The 13,922-nt window shown below is 39.0% G+C and overlaps 1 protein-coding gene across 3 annotated transcripts in view; it reads right to left on the reverse strand.

The window, feature by feature from the left end:
- Positions 1-13,922, reverse strand: part of ULK2 (unc-51 like autophagy activating kinase 2) — a 73,047-nt gene that overhangs the window by 17,190 nt on the left and 41,935 nt on the right. For all 3 annotated transcript variants that reach the window (XR_013975209.1, XM_080924307.1, XM_080924306.1), the window contains 5 exons: positions 10,614-10,759; positions 7,331-7,411; positions 5,514-5,800; positions 5,108-5,295; positions 4,702-4,805 (listed from right to left, as the gene is read on the reverse strand). Coding sequence is in view for 2 of the 3 variants with exons in the window: in XM_080924307.1 (XP_080780433.1) it covers positions 4,702-4,805; positions 5,108-5,295; positions 5,514-5,800; positions 7,331-7,411; positions 10,614-10,759 (806 nt within the window). In the remaining variant the exon portion in view is untranslated. The remainder of the gene's footprint in view (positions 1-4,701; positions 4,806-5,107; positions 5,296-5,513; positions 5,801-7,330; positions 7,412-10,613; positions 10,760-13,922) is intronic.

Here is a 13,922-nt window from a genome sequence, read left to right on the forward strand (position 1 = left end):
CAACCATCAGTGTGGTTCTTCCTAGTTTGGTAACTAAGCTAAAGTAATATCTTCATTGGTAAAAATCTAATCCTTACAGTACTAAAATTTGATTTGATACAGATTTAGCATTTAAACATTGTGTTTAATTGGTGAAACAATACTAATAGAGGGCTAGAGAACAAGATCATGGTTCTGAGTCATTAAAGGGGTGCTTTTTTAAAAAGATAATTTCAATTTAAGATAGCCAAGAGTTTAAAAAAAAAAAAAAAGAAAGAAAGCCAAGAGTAGTCAAGGCTTAACAGTTCATAGATGCTTTATGTAGACAGATAATCTTCAAAAGCATCAGATGTACATAGAATATGATATTTATAGACATTTTTTAAATTAAAGATCATCTGACTAGAGACCTGTCTGCTCCTGACAGCACTGCTTCTTAGATTCTTAGAGGAAATTGAGTATCAATAGAGTTGCTCCAATTGTGGCAAGACAGCCACTTGGCAAGAATTGCTCATTCATCTACAGACAATACTGTCTAGAAAGGTACACTTTTGCGAAATAGTCAACTGATAATCTTTGCCAAGCCAAAATTATCAGCCATTCAGATTTCTGCATTAAAAAGGTCTGTCAGATATGACCCTAGGCCAAAAGAATGAAGACTGATGCTCCAACGTTTTGAGAGAGGTGGGACTGTCCAAGTGATCAGCAGCAGTCTGACTAGTTTTGGAAGCTCTGTTTTATGCTTCTCATTATCAGGTGATATTAGTCATTCTGAGATTTCTGACATTGTTGAAGACTGGTAGCCTCTTAGCCAGACCAGCTGTTTGGCATTTAGAAAGTTAATATAGATCTCAAAAGGTGATTTTCAGATGACATACAATCTAAAACTGAGATATAAGTCAGATATAGAATTATAGTCTTTCAAGATAGATAAAAGGGTACTTTATTTAATAGACAAATTGATAGGCTAGATGTTAAGGCTGTCTTATACTTTATAAATTGTAAAACCGTAATAGTTATATTCATCTTATAGTTGAAAAAAACTTTTTAACTGGACAAAGGGGAGGAAATGTAGGCTGTTCTGAAGCTGTTTGTATTGCAATGTTAATTCCACTTCCCCAAGAAGGGCTGCCTAGTCACAGAAGCCCAGGAGTGGGATTGTATGAAGTGCTGGAAGAGAATACTGCCAACTAAGAATCTTAATCTAGACATTCCTCAGAAATGAATCTAAGAGCTGGGGCTGCAGCCTCATCTTCATGAAAACAAAAAAGAGCCAATCATTGACTTGAAGTTGTAATAACAGACTTCTCATTGGAGAAATGTCCAACAGGTTAAGTGCCTGTTCTACAGTCCTGAGTTTTGGTGCCTTAGAAGCACATGAAGCTCAGCACATCTGCTTTCCAGTACTGCTTCTACAGTGAGTGAGAGGTGGAATCAACATAGTCTCTGGGAACTCAGGGCCCAGTCAGCCTAGCACAAGCAGCATTGAATAAGAGACCTTTCCTCAAACACAGGGGAGGGGAGGGGAGGGGAGAGGAGGGGAGGGGAGGGGAAGGGAGGAGAAAGGAGGGGTAGCACTGAGGGTGTCCTCTGACTTTCACACACACAGTGCTACATGAATACCTCATTCTCACACACAAACATGAACACACACAGATGTTTAAAAAGAAGATAAAATAAAGATACTCCTAAATAAAACAAAGTTAAGAGAAATTTGAGACTAGCAGTCTTGGTACTCTGACAAGAAGTTCTTTAATCCCCATAAGATAATCCATGAAAGTGATGGGGGAAATGAAAGTGCATTAGATGAAGATAAATATGTAATTACTAAACAATACAACTACAACCTCCTTTTCCTTTCTCAAATGATCTGAAGAGTAACCATGTAAAAATAACATGCATGGAGCTGGGGAGAGGATTGAGCAGTTAGCATGTTGCTCTTACAGAGAACCTCAGTTTGGTTCCTAACAGTCACATGGTGCCCCACGACCATTTGTAGACCATGAGCAACATGCATGCACAAACACAGTGTGTGTATATGTATATGCATATGTATATATATGCGCATATACATGAAGGTAAAACATTCATAAACAGAACCCAGATGCCCTTCAGCAGATGAATGGATACAAAGATTGTGGTACATTTACACAATGGAGTACTACTCAGCCACCAGAAACAATGACTTGACCAAATTCTTAAGAAAATGGCTGCATCTAGAGAATATTATCCTGAGTGAGATAACCCAGTCACAAAAGAACAGACATAATATGCAGTCACTGATAGTGGGATGCTAACCCCAGAGGCTCGGACTGCCCCAGAAACAACTCACAGACTGTGTGAAGTTCAAGAAAAAAAGAACAGAAAAGAAAAAAAAAAGTCACGCTCAATCCTTACACACCAAGAACACATTGACAAATTCCGGGTTACACCCTGTTTTACATGTACTTTTTGCTCATTGTAAAAAAAAAAAGAAAGAAAGAAAAAAAAAAGCCAAGCACTGACACAATTGTATTTGTATACATTTATGTAAAAATGTTCAAAAATTTTTTTATCTTTGTTTTTTAAAATAAAGTTTAAAAAAAAAAAAAAAAGATAAGAGTCCCCTGAGTAGCCTGGAACTTAACTCTGTATACTAGGCTGGTCTTGAATTCAGAGACACTTCTACCTCAGCTTTCTATGCCTGGCAAAATAAGGTTATTTTTTAAGTGCAGGGAATTGAATTTACATCAGCCAGTGAGCTGTAGCCCAGCCTTGTATCTTTCTGTCCCTCACTTTCAATTTCTGTCTCTCTGTCTCTCTCCCCCTCTCTCCCATCACCTCCTGCCCCCCCATCTCCCCTTCACCACCCACCCCCACTTCTCCTACTCGCTATCTTCTCTCCTGGCTTTTAAATATTTATTTATTTTGGGTGCTGGGAATCAAATATGTGCGCTAAATAAACACTATGAAAAAAATCTAAAAAAGAATAACATATAATTCTGTTGTTGGACCCACCTATAACATAAACAAATGTAGTAGTGCATTTGGTAATACCACAAAAATTAGAGATGGAAACAAAGCTGTATTTGAGTAAGAAAGTGACACTGGATAGAAACAAAAATCCACAGAAGCAACTAAAGACAACCAAAAATGATAAGTCAGAAAATAGTTTATTGCAATAAACTGCTACTGTAAATTACTTTTTTGAAACTCAGCTCGATTTTAAAAATATTTTCACTAGTCTTAATGATATGTATATCTGTGTATACACTTTCTACAAGTGCCCCAGAAGGCAGGAAGCTACCTTGAAGTTGGAGTTAGAGGTGGTTAAGGTGATAGGAACTAACCATTTGCAAATCCAGTTCTAGAGAATCTAACATACTCTTCTGCACTCTGTAGGCACCAGACACATGTGACATACACATATGCATGCAAGAAAACACTCATATACATAAAAAATAAAATCTGAAAAAAATCATGTCGTCTGTAGACTAAGGGGGTAACTGTTTACATCTCTACTAAAATTAAGTTAGTGTAAGTTTGAACTTGATTGTAATGATATATGGTAAGCCCTAAGACAATTATTAAAACTAAACAGTTAAAAAAAAAAAGAAATAGCTGGTCAGTAATGGAGCACACCTTTAATCCCAGCACCTGGGAAACAGAGGCAGGTCAATCTCTGAGTTTGAGGCTAGCCTGGTCTACAGAGTGAGTTCCAAGATGGTCAGAGATACTCAGAGAAGCCCTGTCTTGACATAAAAAGAAAGAAACAGAATATTAAAATGTGACATTACTCTAGTGCACAAGCAGCAGCAAAGGAGGATCAAGAGTTGAGTATGGCACATGTGCAATCCCAGAACTCTGGAGGCAAGAGGCAGGAGAATATCCACAAGTTTGAGGCCAGCCTGGACTATCTAGTAAGTTTCAGGACAGGCAGGGTCGCATAGTGACATTCTGTCTCAAACTAAGATCCAACTTTATGCATGTACACAGAACATGCTCTAGTGTCAAAGACATCCCTAGGTTAAAGAGAAATGACACATAACTATGACGAGGAGCCCACTGTACTACAGAGACCTTACAGGGAAGAACAGGATAAAGGAACACATCAAATCCTATGGTTGTTAGGAGCTGTCCAGGGCTATGTAGAGAGAACCTGTCTCAAACAAACAAAAACAACAAAACACCAGAGAAAACAAAAAGTTTATAATATATTGCAAAATTTAGGCATATCTAATACATAGAGATTCCTAGAATCCATTCCAGAAAATTTAATTATAAATAAGACCAGGTTAGGACATAGAACCTCCCTGTTGTTTATTGTTTGTTTTCGTTTTTTATAAACATTTAAAATAATCTAGAAAGGGGTGGTCAACAGATTTAAGCCCTGGAGAGAATCTAAAAGGTTCAGGGGCCTCACTGGATAGATCTGAGATTCAGCTGCTATAAAAGAAATGCTTGGGAATACTGTATTTAGGCTAATCGTGGCCAGGATGGTCCTACTGACAGTAACATTTTGCTTACAAGCCCTTCCAATTATGGAACACTGCTCATCAAGATAAAGAATGAGGTTTATTTTTGACAGACACTGAGGAGAAAGACAAGATGACAGGGATGACAGTTACAACTACAAAAAACCTATGTGTGTTGTTTTAAGCTAGCCACTAAGCTTGTGATAAACTGATAAACAATGCATATGCTAACAAATGACCTGTTAACAAACTAAGAAAAGTTTCTTACCTACATCCATTGGCCGTTCTGTGTTTAAACTATCCGTGCTGCCCTGGTGTCCACCTAAAGGTGCCTTTACTTGTTGTTCTGATAACTTCCCAGTACTGACAGATCTGAAGAGAACAGCAACATGAATAAGAAGGTGCTATTTTTCAGAAACGGATGAAAAATAATTCAGGGTATAAATAAACTCTTCTAACCAAAATAAATAGTTTATTTGAGAAACTCAGGAAGAGCTCTATGCAGTTACAAGAAACATCTCTATTTTTTAGAAATTCTAAATGCATATGATACATATTTAATCACATGGCATAAACCACCTACTAAACTAATGACTTACTGCTTTTTACAAGAGAATACATCGATTTAGGGATTAGTTTTCATGTAAAATGCTAAAGAGAGAATAGACTTTTACCTGCCAAATACTGTCTTGCTCTGCTGCTCAGATCGATGTCTCTCACTTCCTTGTACTAAGAGGCAATGGGAACATTCACGAGGGTCATTTCCATCTTTGGACTGGCTTTCAGCAGGCCCATGGCGAGTAACCAAGGCTAACAGGTTAGAAGATGCTTGTGTTTTAGGGATTTTGAAAGGAGCTGTAGTCTAAAGAAACATATATAAGCTTGTTAATATGGTGTACAAAATACGGTACACTGGTCATGAGTACAGACTTGGAACTTAGATGCTGATTCAAATACCACCTTTTTATTTATAATCTGTGTGACATTGTGCTGTTCCTTTAAGCTCTTTAAGGCTCAACTTCCTTTTCTGAACAGTAAATGTTCACTAAAGTTGTAACTAAAGGGGCTTAAGAAACACACCTTAGTAGGAGAGCCAATGATTGTTGGTAAAGGAGTTTTAAAGAACCAGTCAGAACTCCGTGGAGAGGACCCCATGTGCTTGGTGGGAGAGGTTCCAAGACTGCCAGGTCGACTAGGCTGAGGTGAGTAACTATATCCAGCCCCGGCATGGGATGGACACACAGGGTCAGAGTGCTGCTTTCTGAGCTTCTGCTTGTTCTGATAGATATCGGTGAGGGTGGGTGCACTCTGCAGTCTAGCACCCAGTAAAAGTGACTGTGGTGACTGGGTCTGTGGCACTGGAGAACCTATTGACAAAATGAAGGCAACATTAAACCAACAGAGAAGTGCAGAGATAAAACAGAAAAAGAAAAGGCAATTGGTGTGCACATGTGTGTGTCTGAAGACTGGACAGTCTCTCAGGGAGTGCACGTGGAGGTCAGAGAATAACCTCAGGTGTTGGTGCCTGCCTTCTACCTTGTTGGAGACTCACACAGAAAGACAGGCAGGCATGTGAGCTGGCAGTGCAAATACAGAGTGTCCCTGTCAAGCAAAGGTCACTAGTATTTAAGTTACACTAAGACATTCTCTTAAGTTTCTTGCAAACCAAACTATTACTAATAACATAAGAACATACAAGTGTTCCTCGTGTCTAAAAATTCTCTTCTAAAACAGCCACTGTGAAGCCAGGTTTGGTGCTGTATACTTGAAATCTCATAGACAAGATGCTAAAGTAGGAAGATTTCAAGTTTAAAGCCAGCCTGGGGATATATAGCAAGAAAGACCCTGTCTCAAGCAAGCAAGCAAGCCAAAAAACAAAACAAAACAAAACAAAACAAAACAAAAAAAAAAAACCCAAAAACAATTGACTAACAAAACCTTTCAAACCTCCACAATTACAGCAACTTAAGAAAGTACCAACTGAAGGCAGAGCATGATAACACAGGCCTTTAATCCCAGAACTCTCTGGAGGCAGAGACAGAATGATCTGTGAGTTCAAGGACTGTCAAATAAGGTGCATTCCCAGACAGACGGGACTGAACAGAGAAACTCTGTTTAAAACAAATAAACACAATTGCTTTTAAACTTTGCTATTAAACTTCCTGCTTGATCTCATTCTAAACCTGACGTTACTAAGAACATTATCATACTTTTTAGAGAAAGAAAATTAAATAGAAAAGTAAAATTTGTGATAAATATCATGATCAGAAAAAGTTACTTAAATGTTACTTTAAAAAATACAAATTTAAAGAGAATGAGTAAGGTTTTTTTTAATAACATGAAATTTCTCTAATTATTATTATTATATGGACTCTTTCATGTCTATACAGTAGAATTTGACTAATAAAAGTATGATTTATATGTTCCTTTCCAGAAATATGCATTATCTAATACAACAACAATAAACACACATGAACACACGTACGTACGTACTTCTTAAAGTGTGTCCTTTCTTTTTTTGACAGTCTCATATATCCCAGGCTGGCTGCTAACTTTACTATTTAACTAGGATGACCTTGAATTTCTAAATCCTTTAGAGTTCTGGGATTATAGGCATGGTTTTATATGGTGCTGAGGACTGAACCCAAAGCTTTGTGCATACTAGGCAAGTACCTTACTAGGCTACACACTCAGTACCTTCGTTTTTAAGGTTAATTATCATAAAAGAATCTTATAACCATAAGGAGATATTAAATATATATTAAGAACATTAGACCAAAATTCTAAAAAAAAAAAAAAAACACTATAGGAAAGGGAATATTTCATATCAATTCTGTTTTTTTGATAAGACTAAAAATATAACTCAAATCCACTCATAATAAAATATGTTTTCATACCTGAGGAGTGTCTACTCCTGGCTTCATGGCCCTGAGGATGTCCACAGCAGCACTGACTAAACTGTTCAGGAATGGTACCAACTAGGAATGAAACAACATTTAAAAATTAGTTAAAACCAATAAAGGACAGAAATGGGCAACACACACACAAGCTGCTCAGTCTGCTATAGTTTATATAATTTTAATTAGCAAAAATTTGATATATCTAGTCAATGTTTTAGGTGCCAGGAAGGCTGAGATTTAAAAAGTATTATATAATCAGAACCAAATAAATGCCGCCAACAATAGGTATATAAAGCAGAAGCACCAGCGTCTGAATAAATGGGGCTGTGGGGTTGACTGAGGGCCAGCCTTCCTTATGTATCACATTTGTGCTGGGCTCAGGTTCCTGCCGGCTGCTAACAACCAAGGGCAAATCTATGCCTGTTGAAAAGGTTGAGTCTGAAAACTCAGTGCTGGGGGCTATCCATGTATTCTGGATAAAACTTTTTAGACTTTGCTGTAGTCTGAGACACATTCCTAAGTTTTCTTTCCTCTCCAAGGTGTGAGATCACCTTTGTCTGAAGCCTTCCCTGTTTCCTCTTGACCCCTCTTCCTTTGGCCTTTGAATGTGGTTCCCTCAAACAATTTCCTGCATATACAATGCCTTCTTTATATCCACATCCCTATGAACATACACTGCCATAAGCAAGGGTTTACATATAACAGAAGACAGGTCTACAGTAGGAAAGAGCTCTGCCCAAGTAGTAAAGTAATGGGCCTTTCCAGCTTTAATACGGTTTGGATCTTGTCTTTTCAGACTATAACATGCTCCGTTGGTTCTTGTAGGAGTGAAGGGAGGCCAAGATTTGGTTGAAGAGTGTTTTTGTTTTTAGCTAAACACGGGCACTTTAAATTTTCTTTTATGTGGTGAATAAATTTGATGCCAAAGACTGACACTGTCCTTTCTCATTCTCTTACTTGTTTTCCTGAGAGAGTCTCTTCCTGAGCTCAGTGGCTGGCCAGCCAGCACTTAGTGTCTCCTTGCTCTGCTTTCCCCCAGTGCTGGGTTACAGATGCATGTCGCTATGGCCTGAGTTTTAGAGACTCCAACTTAGATCTTCATGCCTAAACAGAAAGTACTTTACCCACTGAGCCATCTTCTCAGTCCCTAAACTTTAAAAAACACAGCATCAGTGATCTCTGACCACAGATGAGGCCTTTCTGTGCCTCTCCATACTGCTTCAATACTTGAGTAGGAGATATTACAGAGCTGGGTACTTCAGCCTCCCTTACATATACTCTGACTTCAGAATTGTGTTTCTTAGTTTCACTTAAAATGCAGTTATTTTTCTGTATGCTGTGGTTTCCAGTATTTTGATTGTTTTAGGCTTAAACAACCACTAAGTAAGAAAATCTGTGTGGGGAAATTGGTGGTGAAGGGTACCCTGATTCTCAGTCGAGATAAATAAAAGCTATGGGATCATAAGGGACAGCAGTAGCTTCCTAGTCTCCGGGGAAATCAGGCCCCCCTCATGAAACTACAGTCCCCACCAGGCCCTTGTAGAGAGGTTTGAGTAGGCCACACCCCAAGTCCCTCCTCTGCAGGTGAGGATGTGACATAGACTCAAGCCAGATCGGTCATGCCCCAAGTCCCTCCTCCAGGTAGATTCAGGCTACACGTCATATAGGCTCAAGATAGAAGCAGGACCACAACCCCAAATATGTAGATGAGGTATTCCCAAGCTCTTAGGCCCAGCCAATAAGGAAGCACCTGTTGTCAGACTCTGAACCATACCAAAACTGTATATAAGAGGCCTATCTAAAATTAAAGGTATGCAGGAATTACTCCATTGTCTGAGAGCTTCTGTCATAAGAGCTGTAACACTGCCACTTGGGAAGCGATCTGCTCTCCCTAAATCACTGGAAGCTCTCCTGTACCCTGACCTGAGCCTACTGCTGGCTCAGCCCAGCCCAGCATTCGCCTGAACCCACACACCTCGCCGGAGCCAGCAGCAGAGGCAGCAGAAGCCATTTCCCCCTCCCTGACCAGAGATCTCTGTGTGGGGCCTCTGGCACACTTCCCCACAGATCTGTGGGAAGCTGCTGACACATTCCCACTCTGAGCTGTAAAGCTTCTGGTGACTGTTTTAATTAACCTTCACTCATCTGAGTGTTAAGCAGGGAAAACATTTTGTGTATTTTAACCCAAGGCTTAAGCTAACCCTAGAATAAAGATACTTTTGAGAGAAAAGATACATTCTTATATTTCCAACAGTCATAAAAGGAATTGAAGATTTTTTTTTTGTCCTTTTTTTCTCCCATGTGTCTCTTGATTATTCTTCCATATTCTGTGAGGCACAGTCTCTCAATCAAATGCAGAAGTCACCGGGGGAAGCAGTTGGGAATCTCCTTTGTTTGCCTTCTAAGGCTAGAACTATAGACACCAAACCCATCCAGTATTTTTGTGGGTTCTAAGGAATCCCCTGACAAGCAACTGCTGAGCCACCCCACAGATTCAAATACAGTGATTTTTAAGGTGAAGTTGGGAGAATGATACAACATAACGGATAGAGTATGTTCTATAATCTGCTTAAAAGCACTGTTATCAAACTGTGGGTTACCATGCAGACATGGCTAAGTTCAAGAACCTTGCCACACAACTAGTCCTGCAAATGGCACAGAAATGGCATCAAAAAACCCCAGTCACAAAGATACAAAATCTTTTAAAGGGGTTGACCCCAACTTCCTGATAACATGCACTTTGCCAAGAAGTACAAGAAAGGCCTGAAGAAGATGCAGGCCAACACTGCAAAGGCAGTGAGTGCCCTCGCAGAGGCCATCAAGGCCCTTGTGAAGCCTCAGGCCATCAAGCCCAAGATGCCAAAGGGCCCCAGCCACAAACTCTGTCTGGTTTTCATCACTCACCCCAAGCTTGGGAAGAGGATTTGAAGCTACATGGCCAAGGGCTGTAGGCTCTGCCAACCAAAGCCCAAGGTTCAAACCAAGGCAGAGGCTAAAATTCCAGCTAAGACCCAGGCTTCAGCTACAGTTCAGGCTCCCAAAGGTGCCCAGGCCCTTGTGAAGGCTCAATAGAGAAGGTTCCTGCCAATGTGAAGACAGATGGATTGTTGTGACACCAACCTACACACTATTGCAGATGACCAGTGTGCTATGATGTTTTTACAAATAAACTTGAGACAAGAAGAAAAGAGCACTGTTATCCTGACCTTGAGAATGTACTTTATCAGATTTGTTACAGGGAATAACGAGGTTTTAACTGACTTTATTCAATTCTCCTCACCCAAAGGGGATGGTGAGTAAGGCCTGGAAGAGCCAGTAGAAAGTCTTCGTCCTCCTGTCTGCACTGTGTCTGCTGGTACAGGGGAGCAGGACCCAACCCGGAGGAAGCCCATGGGGCTGGTATTAGACCTTCGTACCACTGTAGATCTGAAAAGAAAAAGAGAATTACTTTCTATCTGATAGGACCTGGGACAGAACTTTATTCCTGATATTTTTTCCTGACAACAATCCATGTGGAAGACACATAATGATTACAAGGAGCAAAAATAAAAAATGTATAATGAACCAGCTGTGGTGATACATGCCTTTAATTCTAGAACTTAGGAGGTTGAAGAAGATAGAATGAGTTCCAGGACAGCTTGCTCTAGACAGTAGTGAGTTCTAGGACTACACAATAAGATCTGGTCTCAGAAAAAAATTAATTATAAAAAAAGAAGAAGGAGAAAGAAGAGGAGGAGGAGGAGGAGGAAGGAGAGGAGGAGAAAACAAGATGATGAAGAAGAAGGAGAGGGAGAAGAGGAGGAGGAGAAAGAAGAGGAAGAAGAGGAAGAAGAGGAGTAGGAAGAACAGGAAGAGGAGCAGGAGAATGTTTCCCCTCTTTCTTCCTTCTACGTGACTCTTTCTTCTTCTCCTACCTCATTGTGAAGATTAGCACCATCTTAGTTACTGCTGATCCTTTCAGTGCTCACTCATGCCCTGAATGCATATCAACATTCCGATTAGCTTTTCACCTGAGTGACACGTGGCATACGTGGCACTAATCACTGTAGTCTGGACTCAGGTCTAGTTTCTTTTATGCTCTGAAAAAAGACTTAGCTTCCAGATAGTTTTAATGAACTTATCTCTTGTTATTTGCTATATGTATACAAATCTTTTAAGTTAAAAATAATGTATTAAATTTAACCTAAGATTATAAAAGGTTAAATATATTTTTCAAGAATATAAATAAAAGGAAAGCATGGTATTTTACACTTCTGAAAATCTCTAATACCTTGTTTAATAGAAAACATTTGAATTTTTGTTACTGCTTCTACAATCAATTTGTTATACATTATTTTATTTTGGGTGAAGTATATGAAGAAGACCCAACTTACACAGATATGTCCCAGAAAAGCAAAAGTATTTTGGTAGCTTTTTTTTCAGATAGTTTTTTTTTTATACCAGCAAGTAGTAGTTTCTAAAGAGTTAGATACAACCAGAAACTATCCATGAATATTTTACATTCTTCTGAAAAGTATCAGCACTTTAATTTGTGCAGAATTTTTAATACAATTTGGAAAATACTGATTCACTGAATTATGCATGTAATCCAAACACTGACAAATTACACAATATTAAAAGGCCACATTTATATCAAAATGCCACTGTATGTGCCTAGAGAGATGGCTCAGTATTGAAGAGCAGTGTTTATTCTTGCAGAAGACAGAAGTTTGAGTCCAAGCACCCACATGGTAGCTCACAACAACCTATAACTCCAGTTCTAGGGAATCCAACACCTTCACTGTCTTCTGAGCTCCAAAAACATCTAGGCAGTAAATGATACACTAACATACATGCAGGCAAACATTCATACACATCAAAGAAATCTAAAAAAAAAGTCACTATTAAACAAACAGAAATATGGGAGGAAAAACTAACAATACCTTTCAGTATTACAGTGGTGAGTATGTTTTCCAGAGGTCTGGCTTTGTTTGAAAATTCATTATTGGTATTTATCCTCATTATTTTCTTCCAAGTAGAAAAACTTAGTTCATTTCTGACAAAATGGCTGCTCTATTCCCATACCATACTTTGTCATTCTTTAAAATAAAGAGTGCTCAGTGAAAAGGGGGCTAGTTTAGCTGGCAACCCATCATGCAATGCTTTTCCTATGGCAACTATTTAATATATTACAAACATGCTTCATTAGCATACTGGGTAGCATATCTCTCCTAGGGTTGTGATTTTCAAAGAGTAGCTTTTGCTGCTTTGATGAGGACATTCTTTTGTATGTGGTGGTAAAGATCACAAGACAGTACGTGTGCATGTTACCTCAATTCATGTTAAGACACAAGCAATTTTATTCATTTTAGCTTTCTTTACCATCAATGCAAATATCAACACAATGTGAAAAGCAAACCATGTCCTAGTCTTGTTATCAAAGTTTTGACCTATGGGCTCTATTGAACAGACCTAAAACTCACACCTTGGAAACTTCTCTGTGTCAGACTTAGCTTTGTTACTCATTTTAATAGACGACATATAACTTTCTTTTTCATTTGTTTATTTTTGAGACATGGTTTCTCTGGGTAGCCTTGGCTGTCCTAGAACTTGCTCTGTAGACCAGGCAGGCCTTGAACTCACAGAGATCTGCCTGCCTCAGCATCCCTGGGATTAAAGGTGTGCACCACCATCTAGTTTCCATAACTTTCTATTGTCATAGATGGACTATGATAAATTAGTATGGAACACTGGCAGACATCTGGCTTATTTATCTCCTTTTGGTGATAAGCTATGCCATATGCAAAGACTGTGTGAAGAGTATGTATCTGAGTATGTATAGATACATTAAGAGCAAGTTGCCAAACTAGAAGGGCTAGTTCCTTTCTCCATGCTACCTGAGTTCACTAAGATTTAGGTTTCTATTGGATGTAGTGATTCCCATTCTGTCAGAATCCTGAACACATTCACTCTGCTGCTCTGAGGAGGTACACTACCATCTTCTCTGTTTTCTGGAAATTTAGTGAAGTCTGTCACCACTGAACATCTTTTTATTTTGTTTGTGGAGTTGTTCTTTACTATCACCTTTGGAGGTTTTAGATGTAGAGTAAGTATACAACACATACAAAAATCGGCTGAAGCTGAAAGCCTTCTTCCCTTCCTATTTTGTCTGCTATGTAGCCTATAGTTGCCTTAAATTGTCAAACTTCCTGTGTTACTCTCTAAAGTGGTTGGATTACTGTCATGAGATGCCACACTAGAAATGTTATTTATCAAGCATCAAACAAGTTCTCTCCCCTCCCCTGATTCATTTTGAGATAGAGTCTTACTATCTTAAATTATCTTACTGGCTGATTACGTACTGCTGCTTGCTATGCAGACCCAGGTGGGCCTTGAACTCAAGAGATCTGTTTGCTTTTTTTGTGGAGGAATAAAAGATACATGCCACCATGACTGGCTGGTTTTGTTGTTTTGAGACAAGAGCTCCTGTAGTTTAAGATGGCCTTGAGTTTCTCTATGTGTGAAGAATAACTTTGAACTCTGATCCTCTTGCTTCTACCTCGAAAGGGCTAGGAGTACAGGAATGTGCCATCTTCCCTAGTTATTTTTT

This window comes from Micromys minutus (genome assembly GCF_963924665.1).
Source record: "Micromys minutus genome assembly, chromosome: 10".
NCBI lineage: Eukaryota > Metazoa > Chordata > Mammalia > Rodentia > Muridae > Micromys > Micromys minutus.